At 42.5% G+C, this 23632-nt stretch overlaps 2 protein-coding genes across 3 annotated transcripts in view; one reads left to right on the top strand and one right to left on the bottom strand.

Moving 5' to 3' along the window:
• Positions 1 to 251: 251 nt before the first annotated feature.
• On the bottom strand, positions 252 to 6430 carry CAT9 (cationic amino acid transporter 9). The gene is made up of 8 exons (XM_078591646.1): positions 6151 to 6430; positions 4257 to 4669; positions 3900 to 4076; positions 2835 to 3059; positions 1902 to 2078; positions 1581 to 1817; positions 637 to 726; positions 252 to 561 (listed from the first exon to the last, which is right to left on the bottom strand). The coding sequence occupies exons 1-8, from the start codon at positions 6413 to 6415 to the stop codon at positions 412 to 414; spliced, it is 1734 nt and encodes a 577-aa protein (XP_078447772.1). The 5' UTR covers positions 6416 to 6430; the 3' UTR covers positions 252 to 411.
• A 15374-nt stretch (positions 6431 to 21804) lies between these two features.
• The window catches only part of LOC144714806 (transcription factor MYB101-like), an 8323-nt gene continuing 6495 nt past the window's right edge, over positions 21805 to 23632 (top strand). The window contains exon 1 of one of the 2 annotated variants that reach the window (XM_078589605.1): positions 21805 to 22323. In XM_078589605.1, coding sequence (XP_078445731.1) covers positions 21964 to 22323 — 360 coding nt within the window. In that variant the 5' untranslated portion in view covers positions 21805 to 21963. The remainder of the gene's footprint in view (positions 22324 to 23632) is intronic. The other variant, XM_078589602.1, reaches the window with a different exon arrangement.

Here is a 23632-nt window from a genome sequence, read left to right as displayed (position 1 = left end):
TGGCATCATGATAGTTATCAAATCATACAATGGATATGCAGATGTGTATGAAGATAAGGTAATATCTCTAGAGAAGGAGAGAGACATGCAGATGCCTATAAAGATGGGTAGATGAACGCAGAGGAGATTAATGGGAACAGGAATGTGGATCGAATTAAAATAAATATCTTTGATATCGAAATCAGATGATAAAATAGATACAGGTTCTGATCATCAGTCTTGTGGACATATTGGGAGAGAGATCAAATCGATTCATCAGAACCCATCAAGGAATTTAACCCAGAAAGAGGTTCATATGTGTTTACATATACGGACAGATATATAGATAGACAATATGACATAGTCAAACTATACATGTACTACATCTCCATATAGAGATAGAGGAAGTTCATCTATTGACACCAGAAACTATCATGGAGCTTCAGCTGTGGGTACACTGAGGTATACCGATGAATCATCATCATGCTCCTTGAGAGAAGTATGATACTGACCATAGATAGCATAGAAACCAATAGCAATCGTGCTAAGGATGATGAATCTCCACCATGCCTCCACATGCAACTGCAAACAATAATAAAAATTTTGTATCATCAACATAGAATATGAACGATCACATCAAGAAATTTCCCAACAAACCTGTGCAAATAAGAAGATGTTAAAGAAGATGGAAAGGGCAGGCACAGCTGGGACCCAAGGGCAGTTGAAACCCGGCGCATCTGAGTGAACCTAATAGGGGGAAAAAATTTTATTGTAAAGAATAATCAATACTATTTGATCTTATTCATCCAGCGACATCAGATATATATATATATATATCGCAATATATTAAAATTATAGAACATGTAATCAATTCATAAGCCAGCAAACGCTTGGCCGTCATGATTGATATATATCCACAATTTCTTAAAAAAAAATTTGATATACATCCACAAGTATAAGAATGAAACATTACTCATAGGACTCAGTGTTGACAATGACAACGGTGATGACTAACCATCATTGTCATTGTCATCTATTTTTTATGAGCTGTAATTTTCATCCTTCTGTTGATAGATACTCATCATGTCACAGTCATACATCAGTTGACAAAAAAAAAATTCATCATCTTTATCATCTGGTCATCATCATCTTCATCCATCATTTCAAGCTAAGACAGAACATTTAACCATGTCGTTGTCATCATCATCATCACCCAGTTCCAAGAACCATAGACATTGCGTTTGTCATTGTCATCGTCATCTCATTGGTCTAGCCACACGTGGATGAGGATGACGAATGACAGTGACTGATGAATTCATCATCGTTCACCAACCCTAATTATTCTTCTAAAGAATTGAGACAGCCAAGAACTCTCTCTCTCTAGATATACAGAAGAAACTCACCATCTCCAAAGGAAGACATAATTCACTAGTACAAAAATTAAAGATGAACAAAATTGGGGACCAAATACCATCAAAAGATTAAGAAATTCTTCTAAGAAGTAAAAACCTAAATCTCACGGAAATCTTTTAAACAACGCTTGAGCAAATTATGATTTTTTTTTTTGAAAAGAACAAAGTATGAATTTCTAACTGTCTCACCTGTCGGACGTAGAGAGCAGCCGTAGACAAAATGCCAATTAACGCAGTCATGACGGGAAAAGCTGCAGAGGCGCCAAAACGGTAGCACAAACCCGTTGCAAAGCCAGACAATGCAATCAGAATGAGATAGGTGATCCCTTCCTGACGTGCGGAAACACCTTTTATAGAAGTTTGTCTGCGGGGCGCATCTTTCCAACGCAGAACCACCACACATCCAGAAACAACTGAGTACCCCGTCTGGGAAAAAATGTTCAATTAAAAAAATGAAATATTATTTTGTAAGGTTAAAAAAATGATTCAAAAAGTTGGAGATCAACTCACCAGTGTACCCACAGAGAGGATGTGAGAGAGAATACGAACGTTGAAAATTCCAGCCATGACTCCTGCAACTGCACCGACCCACAGCTGTGCCTTAACTGGAGTGTGTCGAGAAGGATGAACTTCCGCAAATATTGACGGCAACAATCCATCCCTTCCAAGACCCAGATACAAACGGGACTGCCCTAAAAAATATACATATATTAAGACTTAAGATGAAAGTAATTTATCAATAATATGTTACAATATCTCCTACAGTTAGGGTTGGCGGACGATGAACTGGACATAATCATCGTCATCCTCAAAGTTCTTCATCTCTTTTCGCTATCCCAGGACGAAGTTTTTATCATTGTCCAAAAATTGCCATTGTCACAAGCGCGGGACAATGCTGATGATGAATTTGAAGTGAAAAAATGGACGACAATGGCATGGGATGAGTTTGGATGACTAAAAGATGGAAAATTGAAAGATAAAGAGAAATGGGGGAGAGTCGAAGATGGAAGGAGAGAGAGAGAGAGAGAGAGAGAGAGAGAGAGACAGGTGAGATGGAGAGAGATAAAGACAGGAGAGATGGAGAGAGATAGAGTGAAAGAGATAATTGACTCACACTGGATAAAAACTTCTCGACTAAAATGGGTGGAGATAGAGAGACATAGCGAGAAAGGGGAGTCTCTACAGTACAATGTCCTTGTCATCGTAGTCACAGACGAGTGATGCTGACGACATCATCATGGCCATTGTGATGCACAGATAAATGACACAGAAGGTGATGGCTCATCATTGTTCTCTGATCATTGTCATGTGGGATATAAAAACCTAGTTTTTTTGTAAGAGAAATGAATGGGACAATGACAAGGCAATGAAGAGAAGATGACAATGATGTTTCGTTGTCGTCCTGGACGAATTCAAACCCAAACCGCCGTAAATGAAAGGCACCTGAACGAAAAGTCCGACCAGGAGAGTTGTGGTGAGGCCTGCTATGGCACCGATGCTTATTAAGATTGAAATAAACTTGAGGCCTTTAGAGATGAATGCTTCAGCCAATGGGGCATCTTCTCCGAGGAGATAATATGGTACCATTCCTGTTACCACTAAGCAGACTCCCACATAGAGCAAGGCACAGACAATAAGGCTTGCTAGGATACCGATTGGTAAATCTCTCTTCGTACATAAGTTTGAAAAAAAAGACAATATTTAATTAGGAAGCGAAAGTTGTAGGAGTAACAACTAAGCTATAAATGGCTTCAAATTGAGTTCAGATCAAAAAAAATTTCTTGGAGTTTAGAGAGAAAAATATCACAATAAAAACTACAATTTTTAAAAAAATTACAAGTATTCAGCCGCTTGTAAATTTCATATACAACATTTTTCAAGTGTTTAGCAAAGTTTCTTATTAAAATGGAAGAAAATGCAAAACAGGATCTACGGATAAGAGAAAATGATTCAATTTTTAAAAATAAAAAACTCGAAAATAAAAAAGCTGATATGAATCATCTATGACCCTTGGAGTTTTCGTTTTATCTGAACCATCCGATTAAAAAACGAAACAAGGGAAATAATGCAGTAATACCTCCAGGCAGGAGGGCCTACCGAGAAAAAGTTTAGAACTAGTAGTGAGTGATTAGTCAACTGTATAATCTCATTCAGAGTTTTCGCCATAAGTAGCTGTAAAATTCTACTAAAAAGACAAAAATTGCAATGAATTTCCCATAAAAAGGTTTACCATTGAGTAGATTATTTACAGTTTGATAAGAAACATAAAATAATCAAAACATGTTCTGAGACATGAGAAACTGATCCGCATCCGATCATTTTTCTTGTCTCTTCCAGTCTTCATATTTGTTATCTGAACCATCCCATTTAAAAACCAAATTTTGGAAACTAGTGCCTTGAGGAAATCAAAGCTAGAGGATATACGCATAACAAAAGTCAGAGGAATTCAAAGCACGATTCCACTGATACGAGTGAAAATAATAGGAACCCGAATACTTGTCAAATCACCTGAGGCCTCTTCGACTCTTCCGCTGAATTAGCCACAGCATCAAATCCGATGAAGGCAAAGAAAACCACAGTAGCTCCAGTTACAACTGCTTTGACACCATTTGGCGCAAATGGTGTCCAGTTAGATACATCTATCTCAAATGCTCCAACAAATATAACAACAATGACGATGACAACCTGCATGAAGACTGGTATCAATAAAGGATTTACAGGGTTACCTTTATGTGTCCAATTTCTTATTATGTATGGGTTTTGTTCTCTTTCTTGTCATCAATATCATATAAATAAATTCACTACTGGGCCAAGTGATAAAAAATATATATAAAAAGAAAAAAATGACAGGAAGAGAGATATTACTTTCACGACCGTCATAGCAGAGTTCACCATAGATGACTCGCCAACACCCTGACAAAGAATGGCCGTCAAAATTATAAGTATAACAGGAGCGAGAAGATTGATGGATACAGCTCCTCCGAAAAGCTCTTTGCCTCCTTTTCCTATCCAGCTGGGAAAATAATCCCTGAATAGAGGAACTAATTCAAGGGTGGCCATCAAATAGCTCGCCAAGCTACGTGCTATGCTTGCTGCTCCAATATGATAGTCAACCATCACTTGAGTGAAGACAAGAAAGGCAGTCAACTCATTGAACGCAGCATAAGAATAGAGGTAAGCTCCACCCACAACAGCAGGGAAATATGAAGATAGCTCGGCATAGCATAAGGCATTAAGAGCGCAGGCGATTCCGGCTATAATGAAACTGAAGGTGACAGCTGCATTGAAAGTATCAGCGACTGAGTGAAGCAGGTCAAAACAAGAAGAAAATTTCCCTAAATTGGTCAATCTTTTATGATTGAATAGCAATAAATGAAGGGTTTCACTATAATATGCGGATCTCAATTATTTTTCAAGAACAAGAAAAAAAGAAGACAAAGGGTATGTCAAATTTCAAGCATTCATTTTCTTCAATAAGATACAACCAACCATAATCATTCTCCAGAAAAATTTCAAGATTTTCAATCTCCAGAAAAATTGTTGATGAAGGGGAAAAAACAACCAACCATAATCATTTCCTCATGAAACTCAAGGTGACAGCTGAGTGAAAACCATCAGCAAGTGAGCCAGTGAGTGCGGAAGATAAAAACAAGGACAAGAAGTTCTTTCAATCGAGAAATATTATGGGATTGAAGAGAAAATATGATTGGATTTTGATTCTATCCACAGATCTGAGCGGCACTTTCCAACGAAAACCTTGATCAAGAGGGGAAAGCTATCAATTGTAATCATTCTCCTATGAATCTGATAAGGGATTACCCCGGACATTTTTTTAAAATTAAAAAAAAAAGAAATCACACCTAGCCCTTCAGGCCACCTGTGAAGGGATAGCTGTGGAATGATCCACCTATAGATAAAAAGGGACCCTGAAATAGAAGCGGGCGGGTCTTTTCTTGGAACTGAAGTCAGAGCTCGGGCCGATTGTCGGGAGATCCTCTTGCCACCAAAGACAGAGAAGACCGATCCGGCTTGTCCTAGCCACTACCTCCATTTCCTTCTGTTTCCCTGCTGATCTCTTCTGATACAACACTACCGTCGATCTCTCTCCCTGAGCTCTTGAATCTTCTAATGTTTTCTTAGATATTGCAATTCTCGGAAATCCTTGAATTCAAGAAGCAGACCCACATTGTTTCCTATTCTCTCGGCAACTGCTGTGATATCTCTCCATAGGGAATCATATCAGAATCCAAAAGTTACAGACGCATGGAAAACATCTCTCTCAAGAGTTAATAAGTTGCAAGAAAGGTTAAAAAATGAAAAAGGACAAGAGAACAGTACATATCTGATCAGCGTTTCAGGATTTAACAGAAATAATCTATGAGGGCATGTTCTTTATAATCGGCGGATGTGGGAGCACTTCCCTGCGAAAACCTTGAACAAGAAGAAAGACGATCTATTCTCATATTTTTTCTTACTATTTTTTGCACTGCTCCGACCATTCCTGAGAAATTAATCATAAAAATTTCTAGGGATGATGCATCTAACCGCAAAATAAACTACACCCATCGACAAACAAACGACTCTGCAACATCGTAATTGATTAAAAAAAGGCGAAGGCCAACCAATCGCAACAATCGGAGTTCAGATGCTAAATTCAAAATCTCCGATCGAATTACAACAAAAAAAAACATAAAATAAGAGGCCAAAAGACGAAATTCAAAGAGAAAATTGACCCTGCGATTGGAATCGCGAGTATTACCAGGCCCCGCGTCGCGGGCGACAGTCCCGGTGACAACGAAGATGCCAGAACCAATCGAGGCGCCGATTCCGAGCAGTACGAGCTGAATCAGACCCAATCGACGCACCAAGACGCGCCCATCGGCTCCATGACCCGCGATCGCTGCCGACGACGACGCCGACGGTATCTTCCTGCGCAGAGCCGACGAGCCAAGACCGGACAAGAAGCCCTGCACGACGCCCCCCGCCATGGCAGAGGAAGCTCCAGCTTCGTTGTAGCCTCCCATCTGAGTCAGACTATCTCTTCTTCTTCTTCTTTTTCTTCATCTTATTATTATTATTATTATTATTAGTCTTCTTTTTCTTATTATTATTATTATCAGTCTTCTTTTTCTTATTATTATTATTATTATTATTGTAAGTCTGCTTTTTCTTATTATTATTATTATTATCAGTCTTCTTTTTCTTATTATTATTAGTATTATTGTAAGTCTTCTTTTTCTTATTATTATTATTATTATCAGTCTTCTTTTTCTTATTATTATTAGTATTATTGTAAGTCTTCTTTTTCTTATTATTATTATTAGTCTTCCTTTTCTTATTATTATTATTATCATTAGTCTTCTTTTTCTTATTATTATTATTAGTCTTCCTTTTCTTATTATTATTATTATCATTAGTCTTCTTTTTTCTTATTATTATTATTATTTGATATTTACATAGAGTTTAGTTTTATCCTGTTCTATCCCAACTGGGCATTTATACCAGTTCCCAAAACCTTAGATAGTGGCTGTTCTTGGACTGTGAGTGGTTAATGGTTTTGTGTGAGCCTCGTATTGTTATACGGAGACTGCTCTTAGACCGAGAGCGGTTAAGAGTTCCGGCCAGCCTCGGGTTTAGGGTTGGACATTTAGGACAGAGGACCGGTTTGACCTGACATACAGGGCTTTTCACCAGTTTCTTCTCGTGTATGAAACTTAGACGGTTATTACGCTTGGAACTTAGACGGTTATTACTCACGGTCCAAGCGTAAAACTTAAATGGAGGCTTTTGCCCAGTTTCTTAGACCGTGAGCAGTTAAGAGCTCCGACCAAGCGTAACAATCCAGTCTAAGAGCCTCCGTCTAACAATCCGGCGCCTCCGCAAAATCCATTAATCACTCACGGTCCAAGCGTAACAACCGTCTACGTTTCATACACAAGAAGAAACTAGTAAAAAGCCCTATATTAGCAGGTCAAACCAGTTCTCGGTCCAAAATGTCCAACCCTAAACCCGAGGCTGGCCGGAGCACGTAACTGCTCACGGTTTAAGAGCAGCCTCCGTATGAGTTTTGGACCGAGGACCGGTTTGACCTGCTAATACAGGGCTTTTTACCAGTTTCTTCTCGTGTATGAAACTTAGAGGGTTGTTACGCTTGGACCGTGAGCGATTAATGGTTTTGCGTAAGGCCTGGATTTTTCTACGGAGGCTGATCTTGGACCGTAAGCGGTCAAGAGCTCCGCCCAGCCTCGGGTTTAGGGTTGGACATTTTGGACTGGGGACCGGTTTGACCTGACAATACAGGGCTTTTTACCAATTTCTTCCCGTGTATGGAACTTAGAGGGTTGTTACTCTTGGACCGTGAGTGATTAATGGTTTTGCGTAGGCGTCGGATTGTTAGACTGAGGCTGCTCTTAGACAGTGAGCACTTAAGCGCTCCGCCCAGCCTCGGGTTTAGGGTTGGACATTTTGGACCGAGGACCGGTTTGACCTGCTAATACAGGGCTTTTTACCAGTTTCTTCTCGTGTATGGAACTTAGACGGTTGTTGCTTTTGCACTATGAGTGGTTAATGGTTTTGCGTAAGGCCTGGATTTTTCTACGGAGGCTGATCTTGGACCGTAAGCGGTCAAGAGCTCCGCCCAGCCTCGGGTTGTTTGACGGTGCTTGGTCTTGGATCTTGAGCAGATTAATGCTTCTGGCCAGCTCTAAGTAGAGAAGGTCTTTTCGTGCGACGAGTTCAACTTTGTTGTGATGTGCGGTGTGGTTTGAAAATTAGAACTGTGCATGTGAGACAATAATGGCGTCGGATACCGCACAGATGCTTGTGCAATGCAAATGTGCAGTTGTGTGCAAATTTTTAAAAAATATTTTTTTAAAAAATAGATTTATCATCTCTTGCTCCTCTCTATGCAGATTATTGAACTTCTCTCTCACTCGGAGCAAAGGTCCTTTGTCTCTATGGAGTTGCTCGCTCCTCTCTCTCCCTCTCACTCTATCACTCTTCTCTATGTCCCTCCTTTTTGTAATGGCTCTCTCCCTCCTGCTAGCTTATATCCTCTCTCTCTCTCTCTCTCTCTCTCTCTCTCTCTCTCTCTCTCTCTCTCTCTCTCTCTCTCTCTCTCTCTCTCTCTCTCTCTCTCTCTCTCTCTCTCTCTCTCTCTCTCTCTCTCTCTCTCTCTCCCCTTCATGCTAACTCATTTGACAAGTCAAGAGTTTTGGCTGAACCCATGGGTCACGAGACCCATGGTGCCATGTGTACACACGGCGCACATGTGTCACCCTATCATTTGCCTTTAAGGAGGAGCATGTTGACTTCACACCCACTAACACACTGCCGTGTCAATTGGGACATACATATTAAATAGTACATTTTCAAGGTTAAATTTTTATGTGTTGATTTTTTATTTTTCTAGATGCGACACATGGCATGACAATAGCCGTCGATCATGGATGACGAGGAATAATATGAGCTAATCATTGCATTAAATTCCATGAGGAGACACAACTCTAACAAAATGACATGACGGCACTAACAAAGACGAGGAGAGAGAAATATTTTGATTAAATCAACTCCTAAGAATTTTCCAACTTTTAAACTTGATATCTGATGATCTAGAACTCTGATTGAGCTAAAGTTTTAAGGACAGCTTAATATTATGTCCTCTATCCAACCATATAGTTGTAAAAATTATCTTTAAGCTCACTTTGTATGGAGAGGCAGATCGAGAGAAAGTGAAGTTTTGAAGGTGTATCAAGGTTATTCTTCATGTCTTTTCTGCTTGGAGAGGGTCAGAAGAGACGAGGGGGAGGCTGATATGTATAACGAAGATGCCTTGATCCTGATAGAAGATAGGTATCCAACGTTAGTGTCTTGATTTACATTGATTCTTCTTCAACACATTGAGATAGATCATTTATCACTCCCATCTATCACCCATCCATCCTAATCCATCATTATCCCTATCTATCATCGTACGGTCTGCCTCTTGTATCATCTTGACTGTTAAATTCTCATCATGTGTTCTCTTTCTTTTCATTTAAGAAAACATAACCACTATCTGATGGAGCACGCCAGCCCGCTCCATGGCAGACGTCTTCGGAGCCACCATTGGCGTCATCAACAGCCCCGTCGGTTCACGTCCAGCCCTACCGGCACGCCAAGGTGTCAGTGAAGACATGCCATTTCAAATATCCCGGTTGAAAGCAGATCCGTATCTTTCCCGCATTTTGATTTCATACCCCCTTCATCATTTTATCGTGTTCACGTGTTTGTGTTTGTCGTCGTGTCATGTTCGTGTCTGTCATTATTCACATTGTGTTTTCATGTTGTCATGTTCACGTCGTCGACTTGTCAAAATATTTTAATTTTGTATTAAGGCGGGTCCCCTGTAAAAGACCCCTCCCCTCTCTTAGTAAGGGCATTTGTGCCCTTACTAAGGTCTCCCTTGCCCATACTAAGGGCCATTGTGCTTCTATATAAGGGGGCACCATTGTGCCCTAGCGCCAGACCAGAAGTTTATTGTGAGTTTTATTTGTGTTCTACTCTTGGTCTCACCGAGATGGAAGAGGGGAGAAGAGGGAGGAAGAACAGGTGAAGGGGAAGGGAAAGAAAAATGGGATCTTTGCACCACCAGAGTTTCTTGAACATCGAAAAGGGACGCGTTCCCCTTGTGTGCATGCCATAAGAGTCAGTTGCGCCAGGAAATCCAGATGAAGACCCTACGCCATGCCGAACCGGTGTTCCTCAGGCGAGTGCATCTTTTGGCGTTGACTATATATCTAGTCCTCCCGTCGCACCATTCCATTTGCATCATTGTACGACTCCTCGATCGCTCCACCGGTTGGAACTCACCAACACCACTCCCCAATACGACGTCACTCCAACGAACTCCCCTAACCGGCCCCACTGACGACCGTGCACCAGATCCTCCACTTGAGTCGGCCCACTGTGGAAGCCTTGCACGATGCAAACTTCTGTGTATCTGATCGCGTGATGTATTCTTTCACGCGTACTTGGTTGTGGACTGCCACACGATTCTTGTGGCTATTTCGCCAGCTCACGATGCAGAGGTTTAGTTGACCATCGGCAAATTGTCACTAACGGTTACCCGGCGTTCGGGTTAGTTTAGGTGAGAGCTTATATATCAAAAAGTACGGCTTGAGTGAATTTTCTGGTACGGGTCAAGCCCGTCTGTTATGTGAGAGAACCACTAGAATTATTCCGCTCGATGCCATTGTCGCCATCGTCACTCCGACGAGGGTTAGAAGATGATGGGGGACCATCTAGCCTAGAGACATATCTTCTATGTTTTTTTCGCACGCCCTGCGTGTATCTGTATTTTTTCCCCTAAATTGGGCCCCCTCTTTTAAACTTTTGGGCCTTCTTCCTTTTTTCTAATGGGGAAGGCCCATATTTCCCCTATAAGAGTGGAGGGGTGTCCATTGTAGGAAAAGAAAGAGCCAACTGAAAAAAGAAGAATTGAGAAAAATGTAGTCCTCTGTTTCTTTTAGTTTTATTTTTTAGGAGTTTTTTTATTAGTTCAGAGTTTGAAATATTTACAAAAGTGCCCTCGAAATCATCATCACAGCCTTCACTAGAGTGCCGCCGCCACCATCGCCGGCATTGCCGTCTCTGCTGCTGCCAACGCCGGCACCGCCGTCGCCATCTACAGGGTTTGTTACACCGCGGTCGGACTAGAACCAACTGCCCGGCGCGGCCGCCATTGCGAGAATAGGCCACAGCCACCCGCAGCGACTGCAGCCGCCAGAGCGGTCACAGCCGCCCATCCGCCCGTAGCGGACACAGCCGCTAGAGCAGCCACGGCCGCCCGCAGTGGTCGCAGGCACTGGAGCGCCCGCAGCCGTCGGAGCAGGCCGTAGCCGCCGCAGCAGTCTCAGCCATCCGAGCGACCGCAAGCGCCCACAACGGCCGCAGCTGACAGAGCAGTAGCCGTTGCCTATATCAGCTGCAGCCGCTGGAGCCCCCGCAGTCGACCGTAGTGGCCGTAGCCGCCAAAGCAGCTGCAGTCATCGTCTCGGCCACGTAGCCGCGCAGTCACAGCCCGGCAACCGAGGCTGCAATCATCGTCGCCACGCAACCGCACCTACAGCCATGCAGCCGCAACCGTCTGCTTGGGCTAACAAATCTACCACCACGTCATGTCGGGTGTGCCGTTGCCACGCCTACCTACGCAGCCGTCGTCCTCGTCCTTGTGCTCGCCTCTGAGCCGTCACCGCGCCTCGATGCGATGACGTACTCGTCACCGCGTTTGCCTTCGAGCCATCGCTGCACCTACATGCATCGATGTCGTGCTCGTCACTGCACTCGCCTCTGAGCCGTCACCGAGCCTAGCTGCGCCTCAACCGTCCATGTCATTGTACTCGCCTCCAATCCTGTCACTACGCCTAGCTGCGCCTCGGTTGTCCACATCATTGTGCTTGCCTCCGAGCCCATCACCGCGCCTAGTTGTGCCGCCGTCCTCGCTATTGCGCTCACCTCCAAGCCCGTCACTGCGCCTAGTTGCACCGCCGCCGACCTCACCACTGCGCTCACCTCAAAGCACACTATCGTGCCTACACGCACCCCCTGCATGCCTAGTGTTCTCTAGAGTAGTTTGGAGGAGAGCAATCGCCGAATGACCCGCGGCCGCTGGTCCACCGCCACGAAGTGCATGCCGTCCTAGGATGAACCACCGCCACCATCGTTGCCGATGCCTACCTCCGTCCGCCAGTAGTTAGCTCACAGCCTTCTTCATCATCGAATCAACGCCAAACATCTCCGTCGCTGACGTTCGATGGTACCTTGATGCAGCCGCCCTATGCCACTGCGCCTTTACGCCGCCCTATGTGATGGAAATATATGTGGCCGTCAAGCCAATCACACATTGCACATCTCGTTCCATATTCATTAATAGAACATATTCATTATAGTGCACGTGTGATGCTCATAATGAAGTCCATGAATACATGATCAGACTTAGTGAATTATGATGAGATCGTAATACGGAGATCACTAGTCTTTAAGCATGTGTTCTAAACATTCCTATTCAAAGGATAGGCGAGAAGGACATCAAAGTATCCGGATAGAATAGCCCTATCTAGCCTCACTCATATGATGAGTATGGCCGGTCCCGTAGCCATTAGTGTGGTGACACTAAGGATAGATAGTGGGTGCTCTTTAGTGGAAAGAGTTCACTGAATTGATCCGTACAAATCCCTGAATGGTATTATACCGAATTGTCAATCAGTTTGATTCACGTCACGGTTGTGTAAGTGGTCCTTAGACCTGAGACACCAAAGACGTCTTATGGACGGACGGTTGTACTTTGGCTATGGCCAACGAGTATCTAATCATGGGATTCTAAACGGTCTTAGTTCGGTTGCATCAAGAAGTGCACGAAGGCGATTGAGTGGTCAAGATGGGATCGTCCACCCTCACTATAAGAGGTGACAGCTCAAGGAAGATGATGCAACGAAGTCCTTGGCCAAGGCAGTGAAATATCGGAGAAGAGTTTTCCGATGATTTCCGAATGCATCAGTACTAACTCGGATGATCGATTAGGGTTTGACAGTTAACCATACCCTAAGTCGTCCAAAAAGCATCAAGTGGATGAGGGATTATGCATACACAGTAACCGATGATGAACAGGTTCCATGAGTGAGTCGATACACACTCCTTTGTATCTTCTAGGACACGAGGTGTAGCTTGGCACCCCACGTGTCGGAGTCTCAACTTATCGATTGGGTTAAATCGATCCAACATTAATTAATCTATATGATGATATAGTTCATTAATTTGGAAGGCCAATAAAGGTTATTGGGCCGTTGGAGTCGTTAACTAGACTGATACATGTGCTTAGAGGGTCACACGCAAATGATCTTTTGGATGTTAGAAGATATACTTAAGTTTTGGGGGTTTTTATGAAAAATAACTACTTAGTATAAATAGGGGAAGGCCCAGAACGAAATTCACCCAGGCCAGAATTGTTCAGGGGCCTTTCCCCTTCTTCTCCACTCTCCCCACACCCCCTCTCCATCCCTGATGTGATCGGGATGACGTAACGACGCCGACGGAGAAAGAACGGGGCTCGTCAACGAGAAGGAGGAGATCTGACGCGCCGAGGATCGCGTGGATACGTCTAGAGGCTGCACACTTGAGCAGCTCCACTCGTCTCACTCCGGGATCGAAGAAATCATGAATGAGATTCGTGCAAGGTACGTCGTTTCAATGTTTTTGTTGATGTCGTTCAATTCGCAAAGAGTCTTCCGCTGCGCATCGTTTTGTTTTGTTCATCCATCTCAAGGCCTCTAGAACCCAACACTATGTCCCCCGCTACAGTCTCCTAAAGTAGCTTCGAGGGAGACAATTGTCGGATGACATGTCGCTGCTAGTTCACCGCCACAAAGTACATGCCATCGTAGGATATACAGCCGCCACTCTGCATCGTCGACACATATCTTTGTTGCCTATAGAAAATTGTGGCCCAGGCTCACCGAGTTACCGTTACTGAAGTGACCTCCTTATGGTGCCGCTCTACTGATCAGCCCTCCTCTCCTTGTGGTGTAACACGAGCCATTCAATCTCAGCATGTCGTATCACATCAAAGGTCACCGTCTCCGTCACCATCATCGGTCACCATCCCGGAGCTTGAGGCTCGGTGAATCCCCAAGAGTCGGGGCCTTCACATACATCTGCCTAGGGTTCATCGCATCACGTAGTTACATTCCCCTTGGGGAACTATCTGTTGGATGGCGTCGCTGATGACTTCTGGCATCATCTTTGTATCAAAGCAACGTCTCGATACCCAACTGGACATCGTCCTCAACGACATCTGACATCACTATCTCTCCTTTTTACTCCTTACAATACTTCATTTCATTACCTCCATCACCATGTCCTACACTGTCATCTTCGTCCTATCTCATCTTCCCATTTTTCCAATACTAAATTAAACCCAACGTTAGTAAGCTCTAAATTATTAAACCCTAAATCAAGTACTTCTCGTCTCACCCTAAGGCCCCAAGTTTTAAAATTAGCTTCGTCTTCATCCATCCTTCGCTCTAGCTCCCACTCAATCAATCATGGCCCATTACTAGTAAGTTAATCATCTCGTCTTCCTGAATTACTTCTATATAATCTTGATCACTATCTTTGTCCAATCACCATCTCTTACGCTATATGTAACCCTTCTCACCTTACATTGGGTGAAGCCCAATAGGGTTTCACCCATTTGGTTAACTCCTGACTTAGCCAAATTGGGCTGAACATTAGTGGGCTAACCCACTAAGGCCAGCCCTGAACAAGCCACATTAGGCCCGCCGGCCCATCAGGTCTGCCGCCGCCGCCATCACAGCTTCCAGTGATTGCAGGAGCAGGTAAGTTCTCTATTTTTATCATTTAAAAATCAGTAAAATTCAGAAAAGGTATTTTCTGCATTTAAAAATTCCAAAAAATAGAAAAAACTAGAAAATTCGTATAATCAATTTACAATGATTTTAACATCTAAAAAATTATTTAAAAATCTCTAACTCTTGTTTTTAATATTTCTATTGGGTTTTGGTGTAAATTAAATTCCAAAATATTCTAAAAATATTTATTTTTGATTTCTGAGTTAGTTTACATAATTTTCTATGATTTAAATTGAAGAAGAAATACAAAGAAAACTACTAGAAATATTTTAAAATAATTTTCTTTCATTTTAAGCTTGAGAAAAAAATATGAAGTTAGATTTCTACCTCTCTATGGATCGACCCCTTACTTAAGCTTTGTTAATTATAGATTATTTAAGTGGATATTTTCACAAATATTCTTGGTTAAGTATGAATCAAAACAAAGACATAAACCCCTAAATTTGGGCTTATGAGACTTCAGATTGGTCAACTCAAACCCTAGTCATTTTTATCTCATCTTTTCTTAAGGTTGAAGCCTATTTGGCTGCAATCCATCTTTTCTCTTGTCGGCCCAGCGCGGAGCTGAAACTTAAAAGATAAACACGGTAATCCCATGTAAGAAAATTTTAACATTAATCTATGCTATATAAATGTTGACCCATTTTAATATTGAATTAAAATACTGTCATCCCTATGCGCACGCATCTTATATTGGGACCATTGTGGGTCGTTAATGCACTTCTTCTCTCATGCTGCATTGGTTGCACTATGCCTACATATGCATTGGTGCTCCTCGGTTGTTGTCTACGTTAAGTGGTGTTGAGCCTAACTCACTCAGTCAGTGGGCTTTACAGCCATAACCCAATTTTATTTCTCTCTTCTCTCTTTTTCTTTAAATTTATATTCAGCCCGAGAATATAAACCAGACAGTCAAGATAATAATTCAGCCCAAAAACGTGCTCTACCTCTTAAAATCACAGCCTTAAATTAGCATGCATGTAAATCATGTAAAATTCAGAATAAAAAGTGTAGAATTTAGGGTTCACAAGAATCATGTAAAAATCATGTAAATTTATCACGATGGATCAATTAATCAATCAACTAAATTTTCATTATAATGAAAATAATATTGGCATACTGACCTCAAAGTATCGCCAAAATGTGTATGAATGCGAGCATCAAATTAGAGTCATCAATATGCATGCCTTTGAGGGAAATTGGTTATTTAGGGTTCACAAGAATAAAATGTGTTATCTTATTGTAGTGCAGAATATAAGTTTTGATTTATAACCGGGGCTTCTAAGAGATGGTATGGTTGTGCTTTCTTTAAAACTTTGGATCTTTTCACCACTATCCTACTGTTGATATTTTGTAATAACCAAGAAGCCAAATTATTGTTGGCAATTCGACAGCCCTTGAACACAAAAAACACATTTGGGCTCATACCACATTCAAGATAAGTTATGTCAAGGGGTAATTTTTTCTTCACGTCTCATCTTTGGAAGAACTGGTAGGTATCTCTTCCAAGAGTCAATATTTGAAGTCTTGTGATAATCTATGGATCAATATGGGTATGCATGATATATAAGCCCCAGCATGACAAGGATGTGATTTGTCATATGAACCTCTATAGGAACCACGGGTCTTAAAGCTTGATCTCTATCTATCTATCCCACTTGTCTAGTCTGCTTTACCTTCTTGTTGGTCCCATCACCTTTTATCTCATCATCTTCCCTAATGCTGAGTTTACTGCCTCTTCGTCTGATCTTTTAGTCTATATACGAGCAGCTAAAAAGCCATGTTAACTAAAGACATTGTCATTTTCTCTTACTCATCCAAATTATTTTTTTATATGGACTTGTATTCCTGATTTTTTGCGGGTGCCAATTAATCAACCTTGAAACTGCTTGTTTCAACAATCGGTTGATCTTTTTATAGCCTACACCATTAAAGATTTTGTGATTTAATATTATTTGTTTTAAAACCAGTAAGATATTAAATAATTTAGTACGATGATTATACTACGGCTATGAAATTCATGCTGGGCGGTTTATGGTTTTACGATCTCAAAGTTGTTTAAAAAATATTTATTTTACATGAATAAAACTGATTTTATAGAACAAATATAAAAGTATCACACTTGATTGAATACATTGTTAGATCAGCAGGAGGCTTGCATCGATTCTCAAGGATGATGAAGACCGTACGTGAATGTAAATCAATGTAAAACATAGCTCTATCCATCGCATCTTCTCATAGTCGAATCGAAAAAGCATGAGGGGAGGCCTTTTGGATCAATACCGAATGACTCACTGAAGTCTCTCTGAGTAATGGGATGCTCAGGAGAAAAGTCAATTACCTTATGACCTAAGGACCTGGCCCCTATTTTTAGGAAGAGGAGATATTAAAGCATCTTTAGCCTATCTTAATTAATCCCATCATTATAATTAAGACAGGCTTATCCTCTACACAATAAATAACCATACTTATTGTTATAAGTGTCATAATCCCATCATTAAGTGAATCACACATAAATTGGGATTTGTAACTTATAGCTTTAAAATATGCAATTATACACATATATATAATTGTCCATAGATTAAGAAATTAATCCATTTTACCATTTTGTATGATGTTGTCTGTAGCTTTGCAGTGCTGTATTTGTTAATCTATTTTTCAGGTAGATAAAGTCACAACTTTCATCGGTTTTTTGAAAATTATTTACAAGAGAACCTATTTATTTTAAAATTTTCATATAACTTTGATAATGTGAATGATTTAATTGTAGGTCATACATATACTCATTAAGGCATTCTGATTGTTAAGACTTGGGTTTTGAGGACTAGAACCATAGGCTGAAATATAGTTACATTGGATACTTAATGAAATGCAAGATATAAGGGCAATCATTAATGTATATGTAAATGTGAATCATTACCTAAAGGAATGATACTATTTCTCATGTATTTTAGCGAGTCAATGGAATAGTTACGCTCTCTCAAGGCCTAGAGAGGTGGCTTCATTGAAAATTTAGTCATTTTACTAACATCATTCATACACTGCCGCTCTCTCCTCTCTCTATCTCTGTCTCTCTATGTTTCTTTCTATCTTCCTCCCTCTCTCACACACACATTCTTTCTATCTCTGTCACTCCCTGTTTCTTTCTCTCTCACACGCATTTTTCCTCTCTCTCTCTCTGTCCTTGTTTCATAGTCTCTCTCTCCCTCTGTATCTCACACACATTCTTTCTCTCTCTCTCTCTCTGTCCTTGCTTCGTAGTCTCTCTCTCCCTCTGTATCTCACACACTATCTTTCTCTCTATCACTGTCCTTGTTTCATAGTCTCTCTCTCTCTCTCTCTCTCTCTCTCTCTCTCTCTCTCTCTCTCTCTCTCTCTCTCTCTCTCTCTCTCTCTCTCTCTCTCTCTCTCTCTCTCTCCCTCTCTCCCTCTCTCCCTCTCTCCCTATCTCCCTCTCTCTCCCTCTCTCTCTCCCTCTCTCCCAACTCCCTCTCTCCCTCTCTCTCCCTCTCTCCCTCTCTCTCTCCCTATCTCCCTCTCTCCCTCTCTCCCTCTCTCCCTCTCTCTCTCTCTCCCTCTCTCCCTCTCTCCCCCCCTCTCCCTTTCTCCCTCCCTGTCTCCCTCTCTCCCTATCTCCCTCTCTCCCTCTCTCTCTCTCTCTCCCTATCTCCCTCTCTCCCTCTCTCTCTCTCTCTCTCTCTCTCTCCCTCTCTCTCTCTCCCTCTCTCCCTCTCTCTCTCTCTCTCCCTCCCTCTCCCCCTCTCTCTCTCCCTCTCTCCCTCTCTCTCTCTCCATCTCTCCCTCTCTCTCCTCCTTCTCCCTCTCTCCCTCTCCCCTCCCTCTCTCTCTCCCCTCTCCCCTCTCTCTCCCTCTCTCCCTCTCTCTCTCTCCCTCCTTCTCCCTCTCCCTCTCCTTCTCCCCCTCTCTCTCTCCTCTCTCCCTCTCTCTCCCTCTCTCCCTCTCTCCCTCTCTCCCTCTCTCCCTCTCTCTCTCTTTAACTAACACAACGCTATATACAACAAGCATAGCGTAACCGATTTATGCGACTGATGTCACCGGTATCCCACATGCATCTGGCCTATATTATTATTTCTATTATCATCCCATATCATACATAACTTACATCTATTCATCAATCTCTCAATCTGTATAACCATCAATCAGTCTATCCATCTCTCTCTCTTTCTCTCTCTGCCTCTATGTCTCTCTCTTTCTGTCTCTGCCTCTCACTCGCTCTATATCTCTCTCCCACTCTCTATCTATCTCTCTTTCTATCGCTCTCTCTTTCTGTCTCTTTCTCTCTCACCATCTCTATCTGTCTCTCTCACCATCTCTGTATGTCTCTCTCCCTCTATCTCTCTCTGTATCTCTCTCAATTCATCATCAGTCCCGCTCTTCCCACTCTCCTTACTATCTCACCATCTCACTCTCTGTGTCTCTGTCTCTCTTTCTATCTCTGTCTCTCTCACTACCCATCATCTGTCCCACTCTCCTTACAATCTCGCCATCTCTCTCTCTCTCCCTCTCTCTCACTACCCATCATCTGTCCCACTCTCCTTACAATCTCGCCATCTCTCTCTCTCCCTCCCTCGCTCTCCTCATCTGCCCCACTCTCCTCACAATCTCACCATCTCTCTCTCACTCACTCTCTCTCTCTCTCCCTCCCTTTCCTCATCTGCCATACTTTCCTCTATCTATCTATCTATCTCTCTCCCTCCCTTTCCTCATCTGCCATACTTTCCTCTATCTATCTATCTATCTATCTATCTATCTATCTATCTCTCTCCCTCTCTCTCTCTAACTAACGCACACAACGCTATATACAACAAACATAGTGTAACTGATTTATGTGAATGATGTCACCGGTATCCCACCTGCATCTGGCCTCTATTATTTTCTATTATCATCCCATATCCTACGTCACTTTGGATTCTTCTTGAATAGAGACTTCGTCTTATTTTCGTTGACAGAGACCCCACCATGTGAATAAAGGATGTTTGTATGCGTCAGCCAAGAGCTAAGCTGCCTTGGGCTGTGAGCCCCATTTCTAATTTTTTTATTAAACTTTGTCATGTTTGACTTCCACTGTTTGAAATTATAAGTGTACATTCCTGAAACGATTTTTTTTTTTTATTTCAAGACCGTGAGAAGATCTAAAAATCATCTTTAAACAGTAGATTTTTTAATTTCACAAAGTATCCCGAGAACTGTAGATAATCATGAACCTCTTTTCCAGTGAAAATCTTCTTTCCTTTCGTAAGTTACTGCATTGATAAAGCTTTTAGAATCCAAAAGAGAAGACTGAAACATTTAAAAGAAATCCTTTCATGTTCGAGTCTTATCCATTATTATATTTAAATGACGTGTTAAGAAAGAATGATCATCGTCCATGTCAAAAATTCAGCCTTATTTTTAAGACTAAAAAGAAAAATTATGACCTTGGAGGCATCACAATGAATGGGTAGACTAACAATATCTGTTAAACGTACCCTAACCCTAAAAAAATAAGAAAATGTTTTTCAACTCATGAATGGTGAAAGACAATTCAATTTTTCATCAAGCCAAAACTTACATAAGATTGAGTCAACGCATTGACAAAGAAACTACCCAAGAATTGGTGTCAAGAATCTTTCTAAGACTCTGGATGACCTAAAATAAGATAAGAGGATAAAAGTATGATGAAGGGCATATTTGGAATTTCACAAGAAACCCTATATGGGGAGGTGCCACGCTGTTCTTGATACGACCCTTTTGAAAATTACTATACGTGGTGCCCGGGAAAACCGGCGTCTCAAACCCTAATTAAGCTTCTCTTACTCATCCCACCTGTCTCTCTAGCATTCTCTTCTTTTCTTCAGCAATGCTGCCAGCAGCTGTTTCTTATCTCTACCTTCGGCCAAACATGGATAAGAGAGAGAGAGAGAGAGAGAGAGAAAGCAAAGAAGAGCTAGAAAGATAAAGAGAAAGTTGAGAGAGAGAGAGAGAGATAGAGGCAGAAAGAGAGGGGGAAGGAGAGAGAAACAGAAAGATACAGAGAGCAGGAGAGAGAGAGATGTAGGGAGAGAGAGAAACAGAGAGGGAGAGAGAGAGAAGATGACATCGAGAGAGATAGATATGGTTAGAGATAGGCGAGAAGGGAGAGAGATTGAGATAGAGAGAGAGATGGGGAGAGGGAGAGAGAGATAGACAGAGAAGACGACAGGGAGAGAGAGAGATAGATATAGGTAGGGAACAGACGGGGAGGGAGAGAGATGAAGATAGAGAGAGATATAGGGAGAGGGAGACAACGAGAGAAGACGACAGAGAGAAAGAGATATAGACATAGGAAGAGAGAGCCGGGGAGTGAGAGATACTGAGATAGAGAGAGAGAGAGATGGGGAGAGGGAGAGAGAGAGAGGCAGAAAATACGACAGGGAGAGAGAGATATATATACATATAAGTAGAGAGAGACAGGGAAGGAGAGAGATTAAGATAGAGAGAGATGGGGAGAGGGAGAGAGAGAGAGGCAGAAAATACGACAGGGAGAGAGAGATATATATACATATAAGTAGAGAGAGACAGGGAAGGAGAGAGATTAAGATAGAGAGAGATGGGAAGAATGAGAAAGAGAGAGAGAGAGAAGACGACAGGGAGAGAAACAGAGATAGATAGATAGATAGATAGATAGATATATAGATAGATAGATAGATAGATAGATAGATAGAGAGATAGATAGATAGATAGATAGATATATAGATAGATAGATAGATAGATAGATAGATAGAGAGATAGATAGATGTAGAGATAGACGGGGAGGGACAGGGATTGAGATAGAGAGAGACATGGGGAGAGAGAGATAGATAGATAGAGGTAAAACGAGACACAGAGAGAGAGAGAGAGAGAGAGAGAGAAACGCGTGAAAGAGGAGGGAGAGTTTTGCCCGGCGCGAGATAGAAGCTTGGCCTTCAAATATCCATGGGGGGGGGGTTAAAAGGGGAAAGCCCGGGAGGTCTCTCTCGCGCAAAAGGGTGGCCACCCACCCCGCCCCCTCCTCTTCTTCTCCCCCCCCCCTTCCTCTTCTCTCCAATTCTCCCTCTCCTCTCTTTCTCTCTCTCTACACCTCTCTCTATCTCTCTCTATCTCTATCTCTCTAGATCAGTGAAAGGAAAAGGTTGAAATTGGACTTAATGCCGGACGGGCCTTGCAATGGCGCCGTCGCGGCGGAGAAGGTCACTGCTTCGAAGGGGTCGCCTTCTTCTTCGTGTTCTTCCGGCGGAGGAGGAGAGAGAGTGGGGATGAAGAAGGGGCCGTGGACGGCATCGGAGGACGCAATACTGGTGGAGTACGTTAAGAGACACGGAGAGGGTAACTGGAACGCGGTGCAGCGGAACAGCGGGCTGCAGAGGTGCGGGAAGAGCTGCAGGCTGCGGTGGGCGAACCATCTCCGGCCCAACCTGAGGAAGGGGCCCTTCTCGCCGCAAGAGGAGCGGCTCATTCTCGAGCTGCATGCGAAGATTGGTAACAAGTGGGCGCGCATGGCCGCGCAGGTGAGCACCGCTTCGCGTTCGTCTTCTCGCTTTCTCTCTCTCTCTCTTTCTCCTTCTCTCTCTATTTCTTTCTCCCTCTCTATTCCTTTCTCTTTCTCTCTATCTCTTTCTCGCTATCAATTTCGCTGTCTCTGTCTCTTTCAGCCTCTCTCTCCCTCTCTCTCCGTGTATCTCTCTCTTTGTCTTTCCCTCTATCTTTCTCTGTATCTGTATCTCTCTCTCTTTCCCTCGCTATCTTTCCCTCTCTCTTTCTCTGTATCTGCCTCTCTCTCTTTCCTTCGCTACCTTTCTCTCTCTCTCTTTCCCTCGCTATCTCTCTCTCTCTCTCTCTCTCTCTCTCTCTCTCTCTCTCTCTCTCTCTCTCTCTCTCTCTCTCTCTCTCTCTCTCTCTCTCTCTCTCTCTCTCTCTCTCTCTCTCTCTCTCTCTCTCTCTCTCTCTCTCTCTCTCTCTCTCTCTCTCTCTCTCTCTCTCTCTCTCTCTCTCTCTCTCTCTCTCTCTCTCTCTCTCTCTCTCTCTCTCTCTCTCTCTCTCTCTCTCTCTCTCTCTCTCTCTCTCTCTCTCTCTCTCTCTCTCTCTCTCTCTCTCTCTCTCTCTCTCTCTCTCTCTCTCTCTCTCTCTCTCTCTCTCTCTCTCTCTCTCTCTCTCTCTCTCTCTCTCTCTCTCTCTCTCTCTCTCTCTCTCTCTCTCTCTCTCTCTCTCTCTCTCTCTCTCTCTCTCTCTCTCTCTCTCTCTCTCTCTCTCTCTCTCTCTCTCTCTCTCTCTCTCTCTCTCTCTCTCTCTCGCTCTCTCTATCTCGCTCTCTCTCTCTCTCGCTCGCTCTCTCTCTCGCTCTCTCTCGCTCGCTCTCTCATCGTATTCTTCTTCCCACCAAGACTCATGCGTCTCAGTCTGCCATCTAACCGTCCTCAATATCTTACTCGTCATCTCTCTCTCTCCCTCTCCCTCCCTCCCAATGGGCTCAATGTCAACCCTTCCAGCTCCCCAGCTCAACCGTAGATTAAAAACTATCACTCTTCATACACTCTTTAAATCTTAACATTTATCGCTCTCTAGCAGTCTATTTTTCTATACATATATATATGTCTATCTATATTTCCATCTTCCTCTCGATTTATCTAACTTTGTATCTATCCATCCACCAAACAGTTTATTTAACTAGCCGCATATATATCCAACTATCACTTGGTTTTTATAATTCTCCGTTAGTCTAGCTATCCATCTATCTCGCGATATATTTTATATCTTGCGATATATTTTAACTTATTTATCTATGTATGTTTGTAATTATTTCAACATGTATCTAACTAT

This window comes from Wolffia australiana, chromosome 2 (assembly GCF_029677425.1).
Source record: "Wolffia australiana isolate 7733 chromosome 2, ASM2967742v1".
Lineage (NCBI taxonomy): Eukaryota > Viridiplantae > Streptophyta > Magnoliopsida > Alismatales > Araceae > Wolffia > Wolffia australiana.
Note: the sequence above shows the minus strand (reverse complement) of the source record. Positions and strands in the feature narration are given on the sequence as shown.